This window comes from Denticeps clupeoides, chromosome 7, assembly GCF_900700375.1.
Source record: "Denticeps clupeoides chromosome 7, fDenClu1.1, whole genome shotgun sequence".
NCBI classification, from domain to species: Eukaryota; Metazoa; Chordata; class Actinopteri; order Clupeiformes; family Denticipitidae; genus Denticeps; species Denticeps clupeoides.
In genome coordinates this window covers 21752094-21778418 of record NC_041713.1, presented here as the reverse complement: position 1 = coordinate 21778418, position 26325 = coordinate 21752094, and the positions used below count along the sequence as shown (strand labels likewise).

Sequence of the window (26325 nt, the reverse complement as noted above, 5' to 3'; positions counted from 1 at the left end):
CTTCTGACAATTCTCACAGTCTTTCCTCGAAAACTGTCACAGAATTGTCATGTGCTCTGACGGCATGTTTCACATCATGTAGATGGCCGGGGTCTATTGAAGTCCCAAAAATAACAGTCGACTGTATTCAATGTTCCATCTGCCATCACCTCCTGTTACAGTCTCATAATGGCCATTATTCTTTTTCAGTTTTAAATCCTCTAAAATTAAACAGAGGGGTGTAGTGTAATCATGGAGAGACTGTAGATGTGTGACGTGAATGTGGTTTCACTTGCAAGGTTGTTTAATTTTTTTTCAGAATTCATAAAAATGAACATAGTAAGAGCTTAGATGTGTGGTTTTGGTGCCATCAAACTTGATATAGACAAAATTATTGCATTTCTTTGCCCTAAAAAAAAAATCATATCAAAACATTAACGCTGCATAGGTGCAAATCTATTGAATATTTTCTCGAATAAAAACAAAACCCTTAAGATTTGAAATAAGAAAAGAAATTCTCTTAAAAATATAAAAAATAGTAGGATGATCATGGTGGGATCTGGGCTTTGTTAAGTAACGCTGTCTTGGGCATCATCTTCACTGGCGTGTGCGTGGAATCTCGCGAGAACAGGACGATTCCTTTATGGCCACGAGTCGATTTGCTCTCCGACTTCTCCCAGTTTGCTCCGGGCTCCGCGCTCCGAAGCGCCACGGCCGAGTTCACGCTCCGGGGAACCGGGCGCTGCGTTTCCGGGCCGCTGGGCGGCGCTGCGGCGCTCCTCACGCCCCCCGTTCCTGCGCGTCCATGGTCGACGCTGTTTTCATCTGTTGTCGGGTCGAGGCGCTCGTCTGTGTAAACCCGTGGCCATTTGCGCAGGCCTCCGTTCCCAGGCCGTCCCCCGACTCGACTGAACCCGGGCTGGAGCACCAGGGCGGACGCGTGAGATGAAATGACAACGTCAACATTACAGGTTCTTCCCGCAGAGCTCTGCCGGCTAATGACGGCTAATGACGGCTAGCGGTGCGCGTACGGAGGCGAAATGGCGTTCGGTGGCGCGGAGTCGCCGCAGCATCCCGGCGGTGCTCAGCACGGTGTAAACGCAGCGCAGCCCGTGTAGAGTTCCATTACTGGAGCGAAACCTACAGTACACCAGATGTCTGTCTCGTTATTCATATTAATAGCTTTCACATTTTGCACAGTGTAGCTTTAAGGTTATGTGCTGTACTTATACTCGTTAATTGCGGTTTAACCGTGTTTACATGTGGTATTTGTGATGCATAATGATTTTTTTTTTTGCCATCATCATTACCTGTAGAAAGCAATTGATCTTGTCACCAAAGCCACAGAGGAGGACAAGGCAAAGAACTACGAGGAGGCGTTGCGTTTGTACCAGCATGCTGTGGAGTACTTCTTACACGCCATCAAATGTGAGTAGGGGCTGCAGATTATGAATTTCTGTGCTGGGTCTTATTATGCATTGATATTTATTGTATTTTTGTTCAGTGTTATTAAAAGTTTTTGGGTTTTTTTAATGGCATGGGGCGATGATGAAATCCCGTGGTATGTGAGTGTTAAATGGCCTTTGTCCCCAGATGAAGCTCACAGTGATAAAGCGAAGGAGAGCATCCGAGCGAAGTGTATGCAGTACCTGGACAGGGCTGAGAAGCTGAAGGACTATCTGAAGAACAAAGACAAACAGGGGAAGAAACCTGTTAAAGAGGCACAGAGCAATGACAAGTACTGTCAATCTCTTACACACAAACTCTCCTGGCTTACAGGACTCTATAAAAAAAAAACCTCAAATCTATGCAAATGTGTCATTCTAATAGGTAGAGATTTACCATGAATTTCCACGCTCGGCCAAAAACTGGGGACAATGGGCGGCAGATGCCTGGCCGTAGCGCTCATGTCTGTGGGTCCATTCCATATTAAAAACCTGTTAAAAAAGGTTCACAGGGTCCGTGATGGCGAAACTTGCCTTTGGATCTCACATCTGAAGCAGTGCTGAAACAAGCTCTTTTTTTCCTCGCTGCCCGTTTCTTGTCGCATGTTAGAATCATTTCGAGCGCACTTTTAATAAAAGGACAAATGTTTTGGTACTAGAAATTCGGGGAAGTTGATCATGTGAAGTTGAGGGGGATGCTCATGTCTGTCTGTTTCCACCTCTCAGGAGTGACAGTGACAGCGAGGGAGAAAACCCAGAGAAAAAGAAGCTACAGGAGCATTTAATGGGTGAGAAAATGTTTTTTTAAAACTGGATTTATATTGGGGGGAAAAACCCACACAGCTCCTGGCTTCTTGTTGTTTGGTGATCAGGATTGGCTCAGATAATTAGATATCAGCTGACCGGTCATATCATCAAATATGTCTAAATTGCAATCTGCAGCTTTGGAAAAGATTTACATGAAATCAATTTTCTCCCTTTAGGCGCCATAGTGATGGAGAAGCCCAACGTTCGGTGGAGTGACGTAGCCGGACTGGAAGGGGCAAAGGAGGCCTTGAAGGAGGCAGTGATCCTCCCTATCAAGTTTCCTCACCTGTTTACAGGTGATGTTACACACATACACACACACACACACACACACACACATTAATGTTGTGTTATTTATGTAATATGTCACATTAAGCCATGCTGAATACAGAATATAAGCTCCATAGAGTAGTTTCTGAAGTCTAAAGTGCTGTTGCAGGTAAACGCACACCATGGAGAGGAATTCTACTTTTCGGACCCCCTGGGACGGGCAAATCATACCTGGCGAAAGCAGTGGCCACGGAGGCCAACAACTCGACTTTCTTCTCAGTGTCCTCCTCAGACCTTATGTCAAAGTGGCTGGGAGAGAGTGAGAAGTAAGGTTCAGACTGTCTTTTGATTAGTATTATCGTTTGGTATTTTGTATGTGCCCGTTATTTTGGTGTGGAGGTTACGCATCATGTCCACTAGAGGACAGAGTTCCTACACAGGCCGTGCATGGAGCGTATTAGATTGATGTGCAGCTATGTCTCATATCTACAGTATAAGCATCACCGGGCCTGTTATGACCATCGTTGGTGTGTTTAACTGTAATAACCATGTAATATTATAATGACCCCACAATGACAATCACTTCACAATGACAATCACTTCACTTTCACACACTCTCTACCCATCAGACTGGTGAAGAACCTGTTCGACTTGGCCCGCCAGCACAAGCCGTCCATCATATTCATTGATGAGGTGGACTCTCTGTGTGGCTCCCGCAACGAGAATGAGAGTGAAGCAGCACGGCGCATCAAAACCGAGTTCCTGGTGCAGATGCAGGGTGAGAGAGATTTACATCAGCGTGAACGCAGGAAAATATGGCAACACTTATCTAACTGTTTTTTTTTTTTAAATACAGGGGTTGGAAATAATAATGACGGCATCCTGGTTCTGGGTGCCACCAACATCCCCTGGGTCCTGGACGCAGCCATCCGCAGGAGGTACGTCTTATATCTTGGTTGGTCACTGCCGTGAAGTTCTGTTCGTGTGCGTTTGTAGTTTTTTTTGTTCCCTCCTGAAACCGACATTTGTTGTGCTCTTAGGTTCGAGAAGCGTATCTACATCCCACTGCCTGATGAGCCAGCACGAGCAGCCATGTTTCGGCTTCATCTGGGCAACACTCCACACAGCCTGACTGACGCCGACCTGCGGCAGCTGGCGCACAAGACGGACGGATACTCGGGCGCAGACATCAGCATTATTGTGCGAGATGCCCTCATGCAGCCAGTGCGCAAGGTCCAGTCAGCCACACACTTTAAAAAGGTGAGCGCAGGATTTTCAGGATCTGGCAACACGATGAGCAGAAGCCCTCTGCTGATGTGAAATTTGTTAATGAAGTGACGTGGAGGGCTGAAGTGTAGGGACCACTGCTAAAATAGTAGTAACTATACAATAATAACTGTTGTAGCTGTACAGCGAGAGCCATTTTTTTTACATGTTTATTGCTTAGAAGGCATTAAATATCTTGAAACAACTCTATACGGACCCCAACCGCCAGTGCATGACCTAGGATGATCTGTGTTTGTAGGTGCGAGGACCATCCCGTAGCAACAGCTCAGCGATGGTTGACGACCTGCTAACGCCATGTTCTCCTGGTGACCCTGCAGCCATTGAGATGACTTGGATGGACGTGCCTGGTGACAAGCTGCTAGAGCCTATTGTCTGCATGGTGAGTGCAGTTCATATGACCTGGCTTTACCATCACTCCTTCGCTATCCAACAAAGTGGATGCTTCCACATGTCTGCGTATTTGGAGGAAGATTTTTGAGCTGCTCATGACGCAACTGTTACCCTCTGCAGATGTACCCATTCATGTCCCAACTGCATCATATTTGGGTTGGTTTTAGTCTAGCTTTATTTAAACGCATTGCCTTTAGCCACGGGTAAAAGCATAATTTGGTCTTTGCTCACAGAGACAACGTCTGTTTTAACAATCTGAAGTGTAAAATCATTTAAAAAATGATTTATGCTTAATGTGCTGACATTTAAAGATGTGTGTCTGTCTTTTCCTAGTCTGATATGCTACGCTCGTTGGCTACCACGCGTCCCACGGTGAACACTGATGACTTGCTGAAGGTGAAGAAATTCACAGAAGACTTCGGACAGGAGGGCTGAGATGGCTTTGTATGGTGGAGCCGAATAACCCCAACATCCACCACCCCCCCCCCCCATCCCCCACTGACTTCCAAAACACATCCATTTACTCCCTCATACAACTGTCAGAACAGTAGCTACCGCCGGCACTGCAGACCTACAGACTTGCTGATGTAGACGAGCCCAACATGGTGACAGTGCAGGCGTGTGTGGTCTTTTTCCAGCCCTATGTTCACACCAGAAGTGGCAAGAACAAGTTCTAATTGGCCTCTGCCAAATGTGTCGTAGCTCATTTACATCAAATGTAAAAACTTCATAATTATTCTGACACCCAGATAGAGACTACTTCTGGTGTGGATGTAGGCTAACATTACTAATTTTTTTTTTGTTAGCCCTATCATAAAAAAAAAAAAAAAAATCTAAGTAAGAGCACTGATATCTCGTCTGATATGCAGTGCTGAAGTCATTTTTTTTAAAAAGGAGGATGTTTTAAGCAGGATGTTTGCTGTGTGTCTGGATGCTCCTGAGCCTCTGCTCACCTGGACTGAATTGTCAGTATTACCCACGTCACAGATCAGTCGCTCTATTTATCTCAATTATTTATTACATTCAGCTCAGACTGTCTGTGACTGGTGTGGTCTACATACTATTGGCTGTTTGGAGGCTTTCAGAGTTCTCCAGGTGACTCAGTAAGATCATTGGAATGGTGGTCTGGCTGGTTGGGCCCGTTATTTTTGGACTGAAGATAAAATAAGAGGAAAAACTGGACATTTTAATGGCGTGTCTCAATCACACGAACTGAGCAGAATGACTCGTCTCTTTCGTCATGTTGGTATAGCTTTATTGTTAGAATTCATGGATCTGAAACAGTGAAGTCAGCAGCTTCCAAGGGCTGCTGCCACATATGATTACTACATTTGCCTGACTTAATTAAATCTCAGTTCTGAATCCGGACAGTGTGTGTGTGTGTGTGTGTGTAGAATACAACAGGTCTGATTTAACCACAAAACAGGATTTCTCAGCAGGCCAGAGAACCACAGTTCTAAGTGGACTTGGTCATAATTGAAACTGAGATAATCCTGCTCGGTGGAATCCAGCACTGAGAAGTCACCGGACCGCTGGCAGAAGAAGCACGGGGTCTGAACGCTTTATTAAAGCCACGTGCACACCATCAGTACACCACACCAAGCAACACTCCCACCTTCAGCGGCGGCAACGCATCCAAACGGTTCCAACGTTCCAAGAGGCTGCAGAGACACAGAGAGGACTAAAGCCCTATCAGAGTAAACATTGCTTGTTTAAGAGGATTTGGGGGATTAGATTGTACTCCCAAGAAAAGGAACAATCCCAAGCCAGCTTCCATGCAGGCAGAGGACAATGCTCCCCGGACACTTACGGCATCTCATCTATCAGGCGAACGGCCACATTGGTTCCCACAATTCTGCAGGAATGACCGGCGTGGCGAATTTCCATCAGATTCATATAAGCGATGACATCACATGGCAAAAAAAAAAAAAAAAACGTTTAATCACATTAAAAGAAAAAAAAAAAAAAAACTGGCGAGGATGTGCAATGCTGCTAGCAGAGAATTTCTCAGGCGGTGATTTTATTTTATTACCGTTTTCAGTGCGCGTGCACCGTATGAAATAACCATGAAGACGCATGTTCAAATACAAGGTGCGGGCACCGCCCTGATGCCTATTTAAAAACAAAATTTTATAAAACGTACATGGACAGTGACCCTACTGGAAAAGCCATAAAAAAAAAAACACTTCCAACAAAAGATTCCAGTAACTGAACTGCTAAAAGAACAAGGCAAGTTTGGGAAAAGCGTCCACAGGACGCTGACATTCTGTCTTCGGCCAGTCCGTCCGGCTTCAGCGGCTCTACGCACAGTGCAGTCCTACCAGCTTTTCAACAGTAAAACATTTTAGAAGGCTTCTATACTGCACTGCACGGTGGAAGAGGGGCTCAAGATGACGTCACACTTTGCTGCGTTTTGATTGGCTCTCAGCTGAAGGGGCTGAAGTCACCCTTTTGTTTCTGTGGTGGGGGAAAGTGGGCATAAGCTCTGGCTCGCATGCTGAAAAGACAGAGAGAACAGGACGGTGAGAATACACAATGGTGACAATGCATTCGTCTACACAACGTCCAGTCTCATGCTCACGTAGGGGCTTCTCCTTGAAGTAGGAACTTTCCAGACAGTCTTTAGCCGAAGCCCTAAAAATAAAAATAAAAGATTACCAGATTAATCATGTGCTCCTGTCTCACATCATGACCAGCTACAGGGACCCGTGATGGCAAAGCTGTGGAGGACGCTTGTGCTGGTTCGTGTAGTGTTCTGCCCGTACCTGCGCTGGGGGTTGTACATGAACAGCAGGTTGAGCAGACGCAGTCCAGCCTCTGAGAGCCACGTGAACTTGTTCTTGAGGTTGTTGTAAGGCTGTTTCCTCAGGCTGTACTGTCCAACCAGGGGCAGATGAGAAAAGCCCTGAACACAGACACAAAAGCTGCTTTTCCCACTTCATGCCCAGAAACACCATTCCCCTTATCAACCAGCCTTAATGGACGGGTGTGGACTTTTTCAAGATTCCAGAGAGGTTTATTGTCAGTACAGTATACCGTGTATTGGAATACTGTTTCACAAAGACCCCCAAATAGTGCAATCAATCATCGAAAAAAATTAAAATATATACAGTAGAGGCCAAAGGTTTGGACACACCTTCTCATTCAATGTGTTTTCTTTATTTTCATGACCATTTACGTTGGTAAATTCTCACTGAAGGCATCAAAACTATGAACGAACACATGTGGAGTTATGTACTTAACAAAAAGTGGAGACCTGACCTCCAAAGTCACCGGACCTGAACCCAATCCAGATGGTTTGGGGTGTCCAAACTTTTGACCTGTACTGTATGCATATACACACTAAACTAAACTAAAACCTAAATACTGTACAGGACTATAAATGCAAACTTTTCTATACACTGAAGAAGGACAAACAGGACATCATGCAGATGATATGCTGGGTATTTCAAACAGGACACACAATACAAGACAAAACACAACCTTATTCTGTATCAATTCTGATGAGACACAACAGATCAGCCACTGAAAATTGTGGCTGTGACCACCGGCCGATACTGATTATGTAGGAGTACGTGCCTAATACTGTGTGTCTGGACTGTCCAAATGCAGCTAGCACAAGGCCAAAGACATACTAGGGATTTACATAAATAAATAGGTAATAGAAAAAGACGAGACCATTTTTAATGATGTTTGTGCATGTGACATTGGTGGAAGTAGTGTACGTGTTGATCAGGCTCCTCCCACTTTAAACTCCATTTATGAAATAATCATTCAAGATGGTCTTCTGGGTTATTCGAAATTACGCAAGGGTAGCTTGTCTTTTTCAAGTTACAGATAACTACCAGGGAGTAGTATCTTGTTTTGTCTAGTTATATAAATCCTCAGGATGGAACAGGGAACAGAACATATTTCAAACAAATTGAACATTGTAAATAATGTGATAATTATTGAAAATGGCGGCAGCGTTTAGCTCAGCCTGGTCAGGGTGAAGGTTACCGGCCAGATGTTCTCGTTGGGGGTGCCGAGGAGCTGCACGATCAGATCGAGCTGCTGGATTTCTGAAGTTCCAGGCAGAAGCGGCTTGTGGGCCAGCAGCTCTGCCAGGATGCAGCCAACTGCCCTGCAGAAAGAGGATGAAGCCGTCTGCTGACACTGACACACAGACACGCGGGGGATTTCAATCTGTGTTACAAGGACGCCCGACCGCCTGCTGGGCTCGTGCGTATCACAAGCGAAGAGCTCATCTCACTTTCGGAACGTGAGGAGTGTGACCGTTGGATTACCAGCTAAAGTGGATCAGCTCTGGTTGGCCTGACTTACCACATGTCCAGGGCTGTCGTCTGGGTTTTGGTTCCAAGAAGGAGCTCCGGCGCTCGGTACCTGCAGACACATGAGCAGGATGTGCAGAGCGATGCAGAGATCAGAAAATGGCCAACATGCCCACGACTATTACAGCAAGACACAGCAGCAGGAACCCTGAGGTACACAGTGGTATCATGGGATTATTTCCACACATTCTGTTTAGTTTTGTTATTGTTGAATGTGAAAGTGATTGTGAAACACTGCAGCACAGCACACGGTGACACAACGTAATTTGTCCGCTGCTTTTAACCATCACTCTTAGTGAGCAGTGGGCAGCCATGACAGGCGCACGGGGAGCAGTGTGTGTTGGGATGGTTCTTTGCTCAGTGGCACCATGGCGGATCGGGATTCGAACCGGCAACCTTCTGATTACGGGGCGGCTTCCTTAACCGCTAGGCCCACCACTGGCAAATGTTTTTGTGTTGTTAAAATAACAGAGAATGACCACGTAGTTTGTAGTTTGAGAATGAATAGCAATATTACCACGCATTATTCAACACCTTCCCCATTAAAAATGTCCAAGGTGGGAACCAAACCCTGAGCTCTCACCAAAGACTGTCAGTAGGTTTGAGTTCTGGGCTTTGAAATGGCCGCCCCAGACAGCCAGAAATCCAGGATCAGCTGTAATGTGTGCAAAAGGAGTCATCTTGCTGAAAGCTGAAGGAAAGACTGGTTGCAAATGTCCATAAATTATCCTCTGAAATGTCAACATAGCCTTCTTTCTTCATTATGCCGTGTGCTGGAACGAGGATTCCTGCGCCTGAAGCAGCTAAACAGTTTAAGACATCACATTCGAATGTAAGAACTCTCCCTACTTTTTCCAAACACAAGATGTGCCGTTTTTTTTTTTTTTTTTACATTTACGCCATTTTGCAGACTCCCTTATTCAGTATTTACAAGAGACAGTCCTCCTGCAGCAGCTCGGGGTTCAGCGTCTTGCTCAGGGACACGATGGTAGTAAGTAAGGTCTTGAAGCGATGGTCAAACAGCAGTCTAGATTTTTATTAAAAACACATCTCCGTGAGCCTGTTGAATGCGGTCAGCAAGGTATGCTTCCCCATCGCCTGCTCATCACTTCCGGTTCCACCAGGTGACGCTACGAAAGAATCGCCAACACCCAGCCCACTGACCCAATGCACACAGCCTTACCAACACCACCTATTCCAGTCCCCTACACCCACTAGGCTACTACCCAAGTCCAAAATTCTTCTAGAGGAGCCCTTGCAAACCATTTTTTAAATGTTAGAAGAGTTTAGTTCAGTTCCAAAGACAATGATCCCTGGGTTCTCCATTATTTTCATCTCCATTACGGTACGGTCCTTTTTTCGTGCTTTCCAGTGATGCAATGAACTTTTGTTTGGGACACAGTGTAACCATCACATGATGAAAATTTGGGGGCGATTCCCCTTAAGGCAGCCTTGTTTCAGTGCATTGATAAGGATGTGGTACTAATGGATTAAAAACGTGGTTTGACTACAGAACATTTCCTTCCAAATTCATACATTTCACTCTTTAGTTTGTTAAAAACTAGGTTGAAATGGAAAACAACTATGTCTCATACGGGGAGGGGGGTTATTACGGTTTTAGATGGAGGGACTCGCTCACCATAGTGTCACAACTCGTGGCGTCATGGGCTGCAGGGGAATCCCGTAGGTGCGTGCCAGGCCAAAATCAGCTGTGAGGAGAGCGAACACACCGTACAAACGTAGGAAAAGCTGCAAACGTTCTCATCTCAAGTGTTACCTAACCGTGCAAAGTATTTTTAACAGCATGGACTCACCGATCTTCACACAGCCTTTGTCGGTCATAAGGAGATTGGACACCTTCAGGTCCCTGCCAAGTCCACCACCAAAAGCAGAACAAACCACCATCACAATCCTCTTTATTATCGTGTTCTTCACAATCCACGTGTTGATTCTGACACTGCAGTTCTATAAGCCTTCTGAAAGTAACGTAGTAGCAACAAAATACAAACCTAAAAAGCCTGAATGATTACATACTGTGAGTAAGTACACCGAGTTTGTGTGTTGCTGGTCTCTTTTTACCGGTGCAGAATGAAGTTGTGGTGGAGGTACGCCAGGCCCCTGAGCAACTGCAGCATTATGCACTTGACCTGAGAAGGTGAGGGGATTTTTTTTTTTTTTTTTTAATTAATACATTAAGCAATGATTTTTATTCCCTCCAACGATTCGTTGATGTACCTGTGCCTCGGAGAAAGGGGACTGCATGTTCTCCAGCAGGCTGGCCAGGTCCTGCTCACAGTAACTCATAACCAGGAAGAGGCTGCAGAGGAATCACCTTTCATCAGTTGTCCCATCACCGGAGCAGAGTGCCATTCCAGACGTGACGGACCGTACCTTTCCAAATGACTCCCCACCACTACCTCCTTCAGCTCCACTATGTTGGGGTGCCGGAGCCGCAGAAGCAGGGTGATCTCCCTGAGACTGCTGATCGGAATTCCTTCAAACACAAAACCAAAAAAGAAGAAAGTAACCAAGACGAATTGACGGCAAAGGCGATCAGTCAAGTCTCCGCTCACCATCCTTCTCCTTATCCATCCGGACCTTCTTCAGGGCCACAATCTCATCCGTCTTGGTGTCGCAGGCCCTGTCTGCAGCGCGGATCAGCGGTTAAAAGACATGATCTCACGGCGAGGAGATGGGAAGACAGCGGCTTAGACAGAGGGAACTTACACACGATGCCATAGGTTCCTTCACCAATCCGATTTAGCTTCTCGAATTCCTTCACGCTCCTGCAGCTTCCTAACTGTGCGTCAGACAAGACAGCAAGATTCCCTTTAAAAAGGCGGCCACTTCCAGACAAGGAGATGAGAACAGCAGCGGGGCGAAGCTAAATGTGCAGCATGTAGCATGCCAACTAAATCAGAAACTTGTTCCAGGACGACCTGCTCGTCTCACCCTGTCCTCCCGCGGAACCGTGAACGTCTCTCCGCTCTTCAGGGATTTCAGTTTAATCGCGTCCGACTCCGCCGCGGGATCCATGTGAGGTGCGAGCGGAACTCCGGGCAGGTGCTCACTGGGCCAACACGCAGGGCTGGGGGGGACGACCGTGCGCTTTCCCGGAGTGACGCGGCGGAGCTCAGGCCCTGCTGGTGACGGCTCCCCGACCCACGCATATGACCGCCGACCGCGGCCTGGCCTCCTTGGCCTCGTGGGCCGCCTCTGCTATGGTCTTTCCGTTCGGCTGCGCGTAAATGTCTTCCCGCGACGGGGCCGTAACGATGATGGCCGGACGGGGTGGGAAGTTGCTCTCGGCCGAAGACGACGACGCGTCGGCCGCCAAGGACTGAGCTGCTGGTGCGCCTGGTTCGGTGGCTGCAGCAAAGCAGAAAAGGGTTTACTCAATTTCTAATCTGATAATCTAACTGGCTTCAGATAATCACACCCCCCTTAATCAGCATTTTCTTTCTTCATAAAAAAACACTTATAAATATATTCAATATATACATTTCAAATATAATCCAAAATATGATACAATATATGCTATTTAAATTAAAGGGTGAGACAGAAACCTTATTGCACATGAAAAGGAAAGTGAACTGAATTGGAGGTGGAAAGATGGATTAAATGACGTCCAGTTTGTCCTGGTTTAGGGTGGTAGTAGCCTAGTGGGTAACACACTCGCCTATGAACCAGAAGACCCAGGTTCAAACCCCACTTACTACCATTGTGTCCCTGAGCAAGACACTTAACCCTGAGTGTCTCCAGGGGGACTGTCCCTGTAACTACTGATTGTAAGTCGCTCTGGATAAGGGTGTCTGGTAAATGCTGTAAATGTAAATGTTTTCACCTGCCTGTGTGAGGAGTCCTTCATGACGTTATGTATGCTTTAGGTGCATTTTATAAATGGAGCATCCCAGATACAGCCAGACAAGTAAAGGCTATAAATCACTCCATATTACAGACATGATGATACAAAACAGATCGTGACACAATACAACACAATGAACACAATTTCACAATTTCATCACAGTCAGCTCTTCAAAGTCTCGACGTTTTAAAACCACATAGTCATTAATAATATATCCTATAGTGCTGGCTGTTTATAGTATCTTTACATAGAATAAAGTAATGCATACATTTTAAAGACTCCATTTTAACCATTAAGCAAAGCCATTATTTCTTCATTTAAATTATGTTACACTGTTAAATATAATTGAAATATATATGTTTCAGAATTTTTATCAGCATACTTGTGCAGTAACATCAATGCATATTAGAAATCTAACCGCGCCTATTTAAAGTGGATTATATTAATTTGCTGTCACAAGCTGCTCTTATGAGTCAGTTTGACCTGACAAATGAGTTTGACCTTATATCAGATAAATCGTCTGCACCATAAAACAAAAACTTGTACGTATGTAATGTTTAAAAAGCTGCTGTTCGCTGGCTACATGTGAACGGGCGATACAACAGCTCTAAATGCACCATTTAAATGTACCTGAGTCTTCCTGGCACTTGGTTGATCCAGTCCCCATCACCAGCGTAGCAGCACAGGAGACGGCGCAGCGACTACATCGACCTACAGTTGCTGTGTGACAAAGGCTTGTTGTCCCCTCTCTCTCAGACACACACACAGTGTCCCCTCCCACCTGGTACTTCTATTCTCTAATCCAGTAATGACATTTACCGTTCTGTACAGCCGTGGGAGGGGAGGGAGTGTATTCCGGAGCCTTAAACTCCAGGTCGAACATTTCATGGCCATTAGTTCCTGGTAGAAGAATTAGATCGGTCTGTATTTACTTTCACACGTAAGCCCTTTTAATTACATGAAATGTGCCTAAATGGAAAAGATTACAGCAGGAGGTTATTCTCATGTCCCATTTTCATAGCAGCATAATGTGTAATCACAAGACCGAAATTTCCCTGCTTACCAGCAGAAATACTCTTTGTAATAAAGTGGCTCCACCCCAACATATGAAATTTTACTCCAAACTTTTGATGAAACGTGAAAGCTGTATATAAGAGCACAGTGGGTTATCACATATATATATATATATGTGTGTGTGTGTGTTAATTATTCATCTAATACATGCGAACCTGCCTCGAATCAGGAGAATTCCTACATTGATGTCTAATTTTGCCATTATATCGGCAGCTTTCACAAGGCGAGTGAATGCAGATGATGGGACAAGAAGGACAAATAACCGGTCGGTCTTCTTGATAAATCCCCTTCACATCCGGGCACCGCGCGTCACGTGACCGCGGCGAAGCCCCGAACCCGGAAGTGGCCCGCGAGCAGGAAATCACAACAAACAAGTTCTTGTGCGCCGAGCTCCGCCAGGCTGGTGAGAATTACCCGGAAGAACGCGCCCCTCGGCCGGCACCGACATGGACGGTAAATGCCCCCCGGCAGCGGAAAGTTTCCCGCACTGCCTGGCCAGCCCTGGCCTTCTGGCGCGAACTGTACCGAACCGGTTCGTTTTCCAGAGGTGGCCGACGTGCTTGATTTAGGTCATTGTGTGTTTAAAATGTTTCTGTGTCCAGGGTTGGTTAATTTGGGAAATACATTCGAGTGGGTCTGCGCACAGGTTACGTCGACGCGACCAGAAATCGCTCCCGATGTTTCGGTTGTCTGGATTCCGACGATAATGTGTCCGTCAGCGTATCTTTACGGAAGGGTGTCGATCGCGCCACAGCGTCAACACGTGGCCGTGCTTGAGAAGCACGAATTATGATTTATATTTCAGGAACGTTTGTAGAAGTGGTACAGGTTTCGGGGCACCACCCTGCCACACTCTGATGCCATCACAAGAAACTATATTATACCAATTTATTTTCACACCCAGCTTTTAGGAACTGGATTAAAGGCTGTTTCGAATTAATCAGTGTTGTGGCCATAGAAGGAAACCTCGGGAAATCTAAGTCGGGAAATCTAAATTTCAGTATTTCTTGTAATGTACCATTGGAGGAGCTTGCACTCCCTCGTATTTTATTATATATATATATATATATATATATATATATATATTTAAATTTATTATAAATTAAGTGAACTCGTGTTATAGTTGCCTGACTGTGGTTCTCAAGGCCTGCTGACCAATGCAATATGTAGTCGATCACAAATTATTGCTCAAGGTGAATTTAAAGTTCTGTGTTTGCATAGCACTCAAACTCAATAGTGCTTTACTTTTCAATAATAAAAAAAAAGAATCTAATTGTACATATTTTTTTTTGTATTTTATTTTGTTCAGTTGTGTTGATGAAATGAATGTCATAGGTTTACCATCTCGGCTCATTTCAGAAGGCCTTAAATTCTTTGGCCTTGCTGTCTGTTTATAGTGTAAAGCTGTACAGTAACTATATATTTTGTGGTTCTCTCTTTCCATTATCCTTCCCACAGAAACACTCTTTCAGCTAAAGGTAAGTACAGCTTCAGTGTGATGTTTTTAAAATGGTGGTAGTGGACATTTTAGTTAATGTTCCATCTTTATGATTCCCTGCAGTTCACTTCAAAACAACTGGAGAGACTGGCCAAGAAAGCAGAGAAGGACTCCAAGGCGGAACAAGCCAAAGTTAAGAAGGTGTGTAACACAGAGTTGTGTGTTTTAACATTATGAAAGGCGGGATAATGCATTCCCACTGGGCGTGGTCACACTGGCAGTGCAAATGACCGCTGTGAGGTGTGCTGAGGGAAAGATCTGTGAGAACTAAGGGAAAACCAGTGAAGTCGGTGGCTGGTTGTGTGTTTCCAGCTAAAGTGCAGCAACCAAGCACAGCACATGGTGACACATCGAAATGTGTCCTCTGTATTTAACCATCACCCTTGGTGAGCAGTGGGCAGCCATGACAGGCGACCGGGGAGGTTCAGGATTCGATCCGGCGACCCTCTGATCACGGGGCCGCTTTCTTTCCACCGCTGCTTGGCGGGTGTCAAAATGCTTAAGGCCACAGTGCTGTGCATTAATTGGCATGCATTTATCAAGGTTTTTTGACCGCAGGTATGCTAAGCCAGGGGCGACAGTAGCCACCCTTGCAATCTGATTGGCCACCCTCCTGTCTACCTCCCACCATGGCTGTTGTTCAGTTTGTTAAATTAGAGAAGTGTTCCAAAATCTGACCCCTCTTGGGGTGAGTAAACAGTTTTTTTTTTTGTTGTTGCAATATTTTGTGTTTAATGATTTGTATATGTTGATTAAGTTGATTAGTGATTAGTTGGCATAGCGCCACTAAGTTAGTGACCAGAACTCCTTTTTTTTTTTTTTTTTCTTTTTTTTAATTTCCCCAAACATGTCCGGCCGGGTTTTTAGACTAGTCTAAACTAGTTAGAACATTCTAACATTAGACTAACATTTGTCACGTCGTCGGTTTCTACACGCATGTTCGTGCTGGTAATTAAATGGCGTTCTGGCCACGTTCAAACCCCCAGCCCATCCCCACACGTGCAATGTTCCTGATCCCCCACTCCTACTAAATAATTTCATAAGCATACCCTAGTTTTTATTAATGGCAAAAAATAAAAATAATATATGCAGTATTATCTTCATTTTACATGTTAAGAAGAATTTGCGGCTCTTGTCTTTGCTGGAAAGGAACGTACCAGCCTGTCTCTGGCGTAATGTCTCCTTTATACCACCAGAGGACGCTATGTCATCGTGGAAGGTGTTGGTGTGAAGGAAAACCGGACAGTTGTAATTTTCCGTGACGTGGCACATTTAAGTTTGGCTTGAGAGAGAGAATGTAAAAACGATGAAATAAATCAGCTGCAAAACGCTGAATATTTCTTGTTATGTTGGCAGCTTCTTGGAAAAATCATAAAGTGAAAAGGCCAGCGAAACCGGTCTGGTTACTGTTGCACCAATAACAGTCAGACCTGGACTGCATTTTTCTCCGTGTTTATTGCAATCTTGAATGCCCGGGTAAAAATAGTCTTCCGTTTGGGCGTCCTCATTACGGCACTAATGAGAGGCTTGTTTGTGTCCGTCGCTTGGCTGCAGGCCCTGCAGCAGAAGAATGTGGAGTGTGCCCGGGTGTACGCTGAGAATGCCATCCGCAAGAAGAACGAAGGCCTCAACTGGCTGCGAATGGCGTCTCGCGTTGACGCTGTGGCCTCCAAGGTCCAGACAGCGGTCACGATGAAGGGGGTGAGAGATCGCCGAGAGCGGAAGCCTTTTGTGTAGCGTAGATCTTATCTCGAGAAGCAAGTTTAACAAAGGAATGTTTTCCGAAATATAATCTAGGTCACCAAGAATATGACGCAAGTGACAAAAGCTCTGGACAAGGCTCTGAGCTCCATGGACCTGCAGAAGGTGTCGGCTGTCATGGACAAGTTTGAGTCACAAGTGCAGAACCTGGATGTCCACACCTCAGTGGGTGTCAATTTTCTTATGCTTGTTCTTTTGCTTCACTTTTGAATACTTGATTTTATTTGTAGAGGTGTAGCAACGAACAGCCTAAAAGTGGAAACGCTATTATCAGTCAGAAATGCTGCTGGTATTAAATATTTTATGACCTTTAAAGGTTCCCTGACATGAATTTATTTATTTAAATTTTTTTTTGCTTTTATATCAGTCTTATCACTGTATCTGAAGTCTTGGTGCAGAATTACGGCCACTTTGATCCAGTCCCACAATGAAATGAACCCGCTGGTTCTTCGGAGTCTTAAAAAAAAAAAACCATTTGTGCTCCTTTTAACATCCAACCACAGAGCAACTGCAGTGCTTTGCGGAGATAATGTTTTAGGGGAGGGGTGGGAAATTATCTGGGTGGACAAAGCATGAGAAAAAGGAGGTAACAAATTCCAGACCCGACCGTCTGAGCTGCCGCTCTCCGGACGGAGAGCTAGGGGAACTAATATTAATGTTAATTAATCTCACAGTCACATTTTCATTTCATGGGACCTTTTAAATAAAAAGCTCATTTGAAATGAGTTTACAAATGTTTGGTCTTCAAGGCGAGAAAAGAATAGTCAGAACTGAGTATCAGAAACATTTTTAATGTCACATTATTTACGTCTTTTTGTGTACGTTCAGGTTATGGAGGACTCCATGAGCTCAGCCACCACGCTAACCACACCCCAGGACCAGGTGGACGACCTGATCTATCAGATTGCGGAGGAGAATGGGCTGGAGGTGATGGACCAGCTCAGCCAGCTCCCAGCCGGTGCTGCCTCTGTCGGAGAGACCTCGGGCCGCTCCCAGGAGAGGGAGGACCAGCTTTCGCGCAGGTATACCTGTTTAGCGGGCCTGGGGTTTAAAGCTAATAATTAAGACTTCAGGAAAAATGATATGGGGGTCAGGGGATACAGTGGTGTGAAAAAGTATTTGCCCCCTCTCTGATTTCATACTTTTTTCCCTGGTTCGTCACATTTAAATCTAATTTAACAGCGTTTCGTCACACCTGAGTTTAATATCTGTAATATCTCTAGCCACACCCTGGCCAGATTACTGCCACACCCATTCTCAACCAAGAAATCACAAAAATAACACCTGCCTTTCCATTTTACTTTCTTTTTCCATCATCTGAGGTTTAGGTTTAGTTCAAAATGTATATATTAAATGTACATTATGCCCTGGAACCATCCGCGTCGGTAACGAGCAATTAAAATCATATGAAGCTCCTCTCATCTCACACTTCATTAAAAACTAGTGGCCAAGAACGTGGACGCAAAACTCCAGGTGTGGCTAAGGAGCAGGCGGAGCCACGCCATCCACACTTTTGACCCATTTGAACATTTTAAGTTATTTTCCCTGGTAACTAGTTACTTTTATAATGCTGTTACTCCGTTACTTACTCAGTTACTCTATGAAAGAAGTAATTAGTAACCAGTGTGAAGTGTTAAAGCTGGTCCGACAGGTCTCACATACAGAAGACCTTCTGCAGCACATCTGCTGTAAAACCTCACGTAACTCCCTGCCACATGGGAAGAATGGTTCTGGAATGGTTTGGGGATCACATGGAGTACAAATTCCTCAGGTCTCAAAAACAGGGAGGCACCACCTAGCAATTTCCAGGACTTAAAAGGATCTTCTACTGGTGGTCTGGTGCCAGATGGCAAACTTTACCTTCGAAGGTCTAGCGGAGTCGTTGAATTGACATTTCAGGGCTGTTTCAAAGGTTTCAGGCTTGTGTTTTAATGTTGTGTACACACACACGCACACACACTGAGACTATAATAGACAGATATGGATTTGCTCTTGTTTCAGGCTGGCTGCCTTGCGGAACTGAGCCCTTCTCCATGCCGGTTTAGAGCAGCGTGGACGGAGTCCTGAAGAACAGGAGGCTCTCTGTCATTCTATTGAACTGTTCCTACTGCCAGGACCTGACAAGCCTCTATTGATTTTTATCCCCCACTCTATTTATACACACACTTGCAGTCAGTGCAGTTGCTGAAAATACCACCCGGGGAGTGTGTTTCTCCCTGGCCATTTTCTTTCTTCCCTTTTCTCTTCCTCTCTCTCACACACACAGTGTTGGAGTCTCTCGCTCTCTTATGATGCTGTAAACAATCTCTTCCTGTTCCTGTTAATGTGTCCTCCTCCTCACGTTATTCAGTCTCTGCCTGTAGCTCCTCCCCCTCCTCTCTCCACCGTGCCGTCCCCAGTGAATTTTGAGGCCTTCGTGTATGTAGGAAAGCTTTATTGTAAAATATAAAAATATGAAGTTGACATGCGGCAGATTCCATCCACAGGAGATGGTCATAATCAGTTTTTTTTTTTTTTTTTTTTTTCTGTAGCTATTGTAAATTTCTGTTCGGTGAATTCCGCCTTGCTGCAGGCCGCAGCCGCTTGCCTGGGTGCTCCTCCTCAGTGCCTGAGACCAGAAGAATGCTTAAGAGCTGTAGTGACAAAGAGGAGCCACTCCCCCAACTGGCCATGCTGTTGTCATGGAAACAAGGAAATTCCCTTTCCCCGTTGCCTGTCACATTATTCAGTCCTTAGCTGATCACTATGCGGCTCCTGTGTTTTATCATTTTTTTTTTAAATCCTTTTTTTTTTTTTTTTTGACGCATAGATGGTTTATACAGATATGGCAGAGTTTTTTTGTGTATTTATGAAACTAAATAAAAGGTGTGTGATGTTGACACCGTTATACAGGGTGGTCATTTTCAGAGGGCGTGTACGGCAGCTCCATTTGAACAATGGCCTTTATAAATTGTAATTTGAGTGACTTCAGGCTGCACAGTGCAGCTGGGACGTTCGTCATGTACACCCTGCTCTTTTCAACACAGCACAAATACGGCCTTCACCCTTCAGTCCGTGGAATGTCAGAAGGCCGGCGTGGATCAGTGCCACGTTCGAGCCGTGACCTGGATCAGGCCACAATCCATCTCTCGCGGATTTAAATCATTATGGTTTGGGTTGCACAGCACGAGTACCCAGTCCAATGGGAGTCGGGTCGCCAGGTCGTGGGTTAGGTGCTTCTGGAACATGGCACAATCCCACTGGCACAATCCAACATTAAAACCTCAACACATTAATTCAAAACATCAGGATATGGAGAGAATGTTTGCCAGGTGGTAACTCTAAGCAGCCTGTGTTATTCTAGTAAGAAGCTGTGATGTTCTGTTTTTAATCATTTATTTCCTTGTTTTTAAAAAATTATGTAACTGATATATTTGGTTTAGAATGGTAAGAAACCGTTCTGGATATTTTAAATATGTGTAAAATAACATGCAGTCCGCTGGGATTTTATTAAAATACTCTATTGCGTTTGAAAATAATTCCAATTAATAATAATAATCCTATTTTAAGCGCCGTTGTGCTTCGACGCCGCATTCGCTTCCGGGCGGGGAGATCCCTTCCCCCGGCTCCGAGCAGGAGGGGGTTACGGCCGGGCTTCTCCGATTGGACGGCTACGGGGCTGCACCGGCGCCGCGGCGCTTCACCAGAGACGCTACTGTGGCCAGTCGTGACGGGCACGGCAGTTCCTTTAGATGTACCGAATCTCCGGAATCGGCTCACTAAAAGGATTTGTTCACCGAGTCATTCCGTGCATGGCAGGAGGAGCCTGTGAACCGGACTTCCTGAACTCAGTGTTGTGGCCGTGTTCCTTTGACAAACACGTTTGTAAAAACTAAACTCCTTTATAAATCATGATGTTTGACGTGTCCTGTCCTATGGTATGCTATTGAACTGGTCCATTACAAGACCTGTGTCGTTCACACCAACACAACTCGAACAGATTAATTATCAGATTAAATAACTAAATCACTATCCTCGTTGTATAAGAAGATTATCCAACCCCCGGCTTCTCTTCTATCTTTTGTGATTTATATTTAAGCTACCCCCCCCTCGTACCCTCAGATCATTCTCTTCCGTCCATTTGAATGTCCCTTGAACGTGCACTGCTCCCTAGCAAACTGTCGCGATGAGAGCCGATTCAGCAGAGCGCGGTTCGCCGAGCGATTCAGCTCGACACAAGTGAGTCGGCTCAGTGCGTTCCTTTAAAAGCTCCGACTCGCCCGCGAACGACACAACACCGGCGGTCGGCGGAGGGGCTTCGTGTGACATGCTGCTTCCGCGGGGCGCGGAGGCGTTCGCGCCGCGGGGGGCGGGCGCTGCCTGAGTTCCGGTACGGAGGGACGGGAAGACGCGCGCAGGCAAATGGGAGCCACACGCCTCTCGGCGGGCCGGAGCTGGTGAACATGTGGCCGCTGCTGGCGCTCGGCTGTCTCCTCGCGGCCCGGGCGGAGCGGTACCTGGACGTCGGGGACGGGACGCGGCACGAGTTCGACTTCCCGGAGAACACGCGGGGCGTGATGGTGGTCTCCAGCCGCTACCGGAGCTGGCGGGAGACGCTGCGCGTCCGCTCGCTGGAGCCCGACGTGCTGTCCATCCTCAACGTCAGCGCCGGGCCCGCGCGCAGCTACGTCATCAGCATCCGGTCCGGACCGGCGGGCCGCGCGCCGCTGCTCATCCAGCTGCTGGAGCCGGAGCGCGGGTCCGCGCCGCCGGTGCTGGTGGAGGAGAGGACGGAGTACAGCATCATGGTGGCGCCGGGGGACGGTGGAGGAGGAGGAGGAGGAGGCCTGGCCCACTTCTCCGAGAACCCGGTGCTCTTCGCGCTGCTGCCCCTCATCTTCATCAACAAGTGTGCCTTCGGGTGTAAGGTGGAGGTGGAGGTCCTGCGGGCGCTGCTGAGGAGGCCCGTGCCCCTGCTGCTGGGCGCGGCCGGGCAGTTCCTGGTCATGCCCCTCTATGCCTACGCCCTGTCCTGGCTGCTGCCGCTGCCCAAGGCGCTGGCCCTGGGCCTGGTCATCACCTGCTCGGCTCCGGGCGGGGGAGGCGGCTACCTCTACAGTTTACTGCTGGGCGGGGACGTCACCCTGGCCATCTGCATGACCCTGGGCTCCACGGTGGTGGCCGCCGCCGCCATGCCGCTGTCCTCGGCGCTGTACGGCCGCCTGCTGGGCGTCCACGCCGCCCTGCACGTGCCCTTCGTCAAGATCCTGGGCACGCTGCTCTTCATCGCCATCCCCATCTCGCTGGGCATGCTGGTGAAGCTGCGCTGCCCCGCCCTCACCCGCGTGCTGCTGGCCCTCATCCGCCCGTTCAGCTTCGTCCTCATCGTGGGCGGCATCTTCATGGCCTACCAGATGGGGGCCTCCATCCTGGCGGACATGCGGCCGCAGATGGTGGCGGCCGGCGTCACCGTGCCCCTCGTCGGCCTGGCGCTGGGGCTGGGGCTGGGCAGGGCGGCCGGGCTGCCGGCGCCCCAGAGGAAGACGGTGGCCATCGAGGTGGGCGTGCAGAACAGCCTGCTGGCCCTGGCCGTCATGCAGCTGTCCTTCCGGCGGGCGGAGGCCGACTTCGCCTCGCAGGCGCCGTTCGTGGTGGCGCTCAGCAGCACGTCGGAGATGCTCCTCGCCGTCCTGGCGCACGTGGCCCACCGCCGCTTCTGCGGGGCCCCGGCCGACGGGGCCCAGACTGATGCCTGATTGTTCCGTTGATGATTGATTGATTGATTGATTGTAGCTCCCAGCTGCGGTAATTCTGGGTGACGTGGCGGTCAGGGCGCACCGAGCCGACAGTATTTGTTATCTCCAAACCAAAGGCCTTTACCCTGCCGCTGTTCTGTGTCCAGATCCGGTGTGTGTAAATACTCCAGCAGCCCCTCACAGAGATATTTTTCTACCTGCCGTTGTGCGCGCCGCTTTTTTCTAATTGTATCATGTTTACAAGCGGGCCGCGTTGCCCTGGACCGGGTCCGGCTCATCTTGTCGGTGTTTCAAATGTGTTGCCACTGGGTGTTTTCCTGCTTTCTGAGGGGGCGTCTATGAATCCGTGTACTTGAATTCCACACACACACACACACACACACACACACAAAAGAAATGAGAATAAAGGCATTTTTTTTTTCCCAAAAGCAGCCAGATGTGTCTGTCATGTGCACGGGGGCCATCCCTTCTCTTCTAATCCGGGCCTGTGGTGCCGGAACGCCGCGCTTGGCCTCGTAAGCTTTTAATCTGGGCCGCCCTGGCTGCACGTCTCGCGGACGCTGGCGGCGCGGGCCTCGCCGGTGAAGCGCCGGCGGCGAGGAGACGACGGGACGTGTCAGGACAGGGCTGTAATGGGCGTGGGGGCGGGGCGTCAGGAATGCTCGGAGCAAAGGTCGCGGCGGTACCTGCGTGGGCGGCGCATGGCCTCCTTCACCTCCCTTCTTACGCCGGAGCGCGAAGCCAGTCTCCCGGTGATCCAGGGACCGGTGGTTGGGAATGAGGCTGTATCTGGACACACAATAAAAAGAGATCGTCCCCTTTCTTCAAATGTTCTAAATCTAGTTTGAAACCGTAACCGCAGTAAACCCACCGACCTGCGTAAATGAAGGTCCACAAGTCGGCCCTTCTGAAACGCGGCGAGATATTTGACGCAACGTAGAAGCTGGAATAATTGATTATGATTATGAGGATCAGGCTGTTGCTATATTGTTATTGGGCACGTGGCCGGTCCTGTAAATGTTGTGCATTAAAGCCGTCCATTTGCAGGACGTTTGACTGCAGAAGTGGAAGCCGGTAAAGGTCAGAAAGACGAACGAATCATTTGACGTGACGGTTCAGCCCCTCTTACGCCCTACATGTGGAATCCTGACTCATCTCTCTGCCCCTGGTCCGTCTCGCAATGGGAACGGGAAACCATGGCAACCGCCAGCTGGAGCTGGTACCTGCACGGCTGCCGCCGCTCGTGTCTCGCCCGTGTTAACAGAGGCCCTTTTTGAAATTGAACCGTATTGCGCTGCTCTGTGAAAAGAAGAAAAAATAAAAAGTATTTCGCTGACGGTGAAGCAAGAGGGTGTGGAATTTTGCAACCTGTTCCAGGCGAGCTTCTCTCACACATTTAAATGAATTATTAGACCCGTGTTTCCAGTCCTGCTGCCTGGGACTGGCCGTGCTGGCCAGTTTTAGGTCTTCGATGGCCCTCAGTGCCCAGGAAGCGCTTTGGGAAACACTGATTTGAGATTGAATACTGAATTGATCAAAAATTTGTAGAAAATCTCAGAAACACACACAAATTGTATTAAATGAAACACTGAATTACTAAAATGGACCTCATCCAAAAATGCAGAATGACATATAATAGTTTTTTTTCGGGTGTAACTGCAATGTAGTCTGTCACCTCAGGCGTAACATACTAATGCTGTGTCATAGCACTTTGTGGGAGCCGGCGGGCCGAGCTTAGTATGAGTGATGTTTTACTTTTCTCTTTTCTAATAGGATGACAAATTCAACAGAATTCACAATCTGTAATCAGAATGTTAAAAAGATGGAGTATCAGTAAATAGATAAAAGTAAGAAAAACTAAACCTGATCAAATAAAATGTAAAAAAAAAAAAAAAGAATCACGGCTAGTTATGGAAATTAATATTTAAAATGTAAAGTAACTGCAGTAACTACTTACATTACTTTTATCTTTTTTTGAGGACCACGCACCCCCTAAAAGAATGAAATGGGCTGTCACTTCACAGGAAGAAATAAACTTGTAGAGATTTTGTGCACTGAACTGACATCAGCACCTGTCATTTTCTGGACAGAAGACTGGGTGTAACTGTACTGTATAAAGGACAAAATAACATTTTGTCAATGACAGGAAGTCTTTTAGTGTACAAAATTGACTGGAAGTTATTTCAACGACGCTGCTTTTTGTAAATGCCATAAAGCCTTTTCTTCCACAAAACGCATCTTGTCGAAGACAGAGAGTCATTTAATTCACGAAATGCAACTCTGTCACTGACATGCATTGTGTTAAAAAATTAATCTCATGGATGAAATGACTTTTTACCATTGTCAACATGCATTTTGTGAGTGAAATGAAACTGCATATGATACAGGCTTCTGTCCCCAAACTAGTGGGTGCTGATTTCATTTTGGTGAACCCCCCCCCAGAGGTTTATCTTTTGGTGCAACACAGTGTAAATTGATGCAAATTGTGATGCCACAATGTGGTGTAGAATGAAACACAGCTGTTTGTTTAATATGATTGGGAAGGTACAAGAATGTATTTTACTTACTGCAGAAGCTGGTGGTCCATGACCTGCTGAGGAAGGGGTAACTCTTGTTCAGTCAGGATTAAATAGGGCCAGCATCTCTTTTATGGCAATAATGCATTCCATTATATTTATATTAGTACAGACAAGCAATTAGCCAATATAATCTCTTCATAACATGAGTGCATGTAATGCACAAATAGGAGATAAACTGTAAAAACTTAACTCATGCTGTCACCTGATTTATTTATTAATGTAAGTATTTACTATAACTATAACAACAGTGGTTTAAAATTCTCTATAAATGTATGATTATTGTCGCAGTGTCCAAGATCAGGCTTCCTGCCTCCTTCGGCCCCCCTGTTCCATTTGTGTTGATGGCACTCAACAGGTTTGTTAGGTAATTTTCCTGCAGTATTTTCTCTCGCTTTGCAGTGCCTTCATGCCATAATGGCAAACATGCCTTAATAATTGATAAGCCTGTACTGATGAAACTTTAATGAGCTTCTTTCTCTTGCTGCAGTGCCCTGCTACATAGGGCTGAGCGGCAGGAAGAGCTGAGGGGAAATCGTGCAGCCCCAACATGTTCCCCCGCCTCGGCACCCTTGGGTGCTGCTGTCACCGGCACCCCTGCATCAAAACATTTCTATATTTGTGATGCTGCTGTGCACTGATCGTGCATGAAAATCTTTTACAGCCCCAACAATGATAAGAATGGGGTTCAAATTGGTTGTTTTTTTCTTGTTTAGGCATAACCAAGCGTTACATTTCATTTCATGTGCTATGGTATGTTAATTTTATGGAGTAAGGAAGGGTGTAAAGACTCCAAATAGCAACAGTGGCTATATGGAAATATTTGGGACAAAAGGACACGCCAATGCACCAGTCATGTGAATTAGATCCTCATCTATCTTGAAGGGGTCAAAGGTGCCATCAGCACCGGAGAGAAGATGACTGGCTGCAGCAGGAGACCTGTTCTTCTTACTCTGTTCTTATTTCTTCTACCATTATTTCTGATGCACAAAACTATACAATTCCAGTGCACTTTTATTTAAAATGCGTTCAGCGCTGACCGATAAGCGGTAGGCGCAGAAGTAGGCGGGGACTCCGAGTCTCTTGCGCGGCCTCCATTTCCCGTCTGCTTCAAAACTAAAGTCATTACATGGAAGTTTTTTTGTTTTAACAATGGTCTGCTGTAAAAATGCATGTTGTATTGGACATGCTGGAAATATATGCACACGTGAAGAGTTTCTGCTCGTCTCTCTCCGTCTTCCCAGGCACATTTTAGTTGCGCCACAGTCCAAAAATCTCAGAGCAACTTTTATTTTGAAATCTGTTCC

At 46.6% G+C, this 26325-nt stretch overlaps 4 protein-coding genes across 5 annotated transcripts; 3 read left to right on the top strand and 1 right to left on the bottom strand.

Moving 5' to 3' along the window:
• The first annotated feature begins 724 nt into the window (after positions 1–724).
• vps4a (vacuolar protein sorting 4 homolog A) lies at positions 725–5546 on the top strand. Its single transcript, XM_028986820.1, has 11 exons — positions 725–950; positions 1296–1407; positions 1573–1717; positions 2151–2212; positions 2408–2527; positions 2671–2827; positions 3131–3279; positions 3358–3439; positions 3542–3761; positions 4027–4167; positions 4512–5546. The coding sequence occupies exons 1-11, from the start codon at positions 930–932 to the stop codon at positions 4611–4613; spliced, it is 1311 nt and encodes a 436-aa protein (XP_028842653.1). The 5' UTR covers positions 725–929; the 3' UTR covers positions 4614–5546.
• cdk10 (cyclin dependent kinase 10) lies at positions 5412–13156 on the bottom strand. 2 transcript variants are annotated; one of them, XM_028986821.1, is made up of 14 exons: positions 13005–13156; positions 11462–11878; positions 11237–11309; positions 11083–11154; positions 10901–11003; positions 10745–10826; positions 10589–10656; positions 10324–10376; positions 10149–10218; positions 8502–8561; positions 8178–8301; positions 6944–7083; positions 6760–6812; positions 5412–6675 (listed from the first exon to the last, which is right to left on the bottom strand). In XM_028986821.1, the coding sequence occupies exons 2-14, from the start codon at positions 11543–11545 to the stop codon at positions 6575–6577; spliced, it is 1083 nt and encodes a 360-aa protein (XP_028842654.1). In that variant the 5' UTR covers positions 11546–11878; positions 13005–13156; the 3' UTR covers positions 5412–6574. The 2 variants fall into 2 exon arrangements, with proteins under 2 accessions (XP_028842654.1, XP_028842655.1); XM_028986822.1 differs by having other exon boundaries at positions 10901–11154; positions 11449–11878.
• Positions 13157–13767: 611 nt separating this feature from the next.
• chmp1a (charged multivesicular body protein 1A) lies at positions 13768–19586 on the top strand. Its single transcript, XM_028986246.1, has 7 exons — positions 13768–13901; positions 14907–14926; positions 15010–15087; positions 16501–16647; positions 16744–16872; positions 17536–17729; positions 18709–19586. The coding sequence occupies exons 1-7, from the start codon at positions 13895–13897 to the stop codon at positions 18728–18730; spliced, it is 597 nt and encodes a 198-aa protein (XP_028842079.1). The 5' UTR covers positions 13768–13894; the 3' UTR covers positions 18731–19586.
• A 1236-nt stretch (positions 19587–20822) lies between these two features.
• Positions 20823–22889, top strand: slc10a3 (solute carrier family 10 member 3). The gene has a single exon (XM_028987182.1). The coding sequence runs from the start codon at positions 21150–21152 to the stop codon at positions 22440–22442; it is 1293 nt and encodes a 430-aa protein (XP_028843015.1). The 5' UTR covers positions 20823–21149; the 3' UTR covers positions 22443–22889.
• Positions 22890–26325: the final 3436 nt, after the last annotated feature.

Excerpts from the sequence above, each read along its gene's own strand:
- vps4a (XM_028986820.1), top strand. The coding sequence starts at position 930 with ATGACAACGTCAACATTACAG. Across the intron at positions 2,528-2,670 it reads GTTTCCTCACCTGTTTACAG|GTAAACGCACACCATGGAGA; the intron begins GTGATGTTACAC and ends GTGCTGTTGCAG. Across the intron at positions 4,168-4,511 it reads TAGAGCCTATTGTCTGCATG|TCTGATATGCTACGCTCGTT; the intron begins GTGAGTGCAGTT and ends GTCTTTTCCTAG.
- cdk10 (XM_028986821.1), bottom strand. The coding sequence starts at position 11,545 with ATGGATCCCGCGGCGGAGTCGGACGCGATTAAACTGAAATCCCTGAAG. Across the intron at positions 10,657-10,744 it reads CCCCTTTCTCCGAGGCACAG|GTCAAGTGCATAATGCTGCA; the intron begins GTACATCAACGA and ends TCACCTTCTCAG. Across the intron at positions 10,377-10,588 it reads CACAACTTCATTCTGCACCG|GGACCTGAAGGTGTCCAATC; the intron begins GTAAAAAGAGAC and ends TGGACTTGGCAG.
- chmp1a (XM_028986246.1), top strand. Across the intron at positions 16,873-17,535 it reads ACCTGGATGTCCACACCTCA|GTTATGGAGGACTCCATGAG; the intron begins GTGGGTGTCAAT and ends GTGTACGTTCAG. Across the intron at positions 17,730-18,708 it reads GAGGACCAGCTTTCGCGCAG|GCTGGCTGCCTTGCGGAACT; the intron begins GTATACCTGTTT and ends CTCTTGTTTCAG.
- slc10a3 (XM_028987182.1), top strand. The coding sequence starts at position 21,150 with ATGTGGCCGCTGCTGGCGCTCGGCTGTCTCCTCGCGGCCCGGGCGGAG.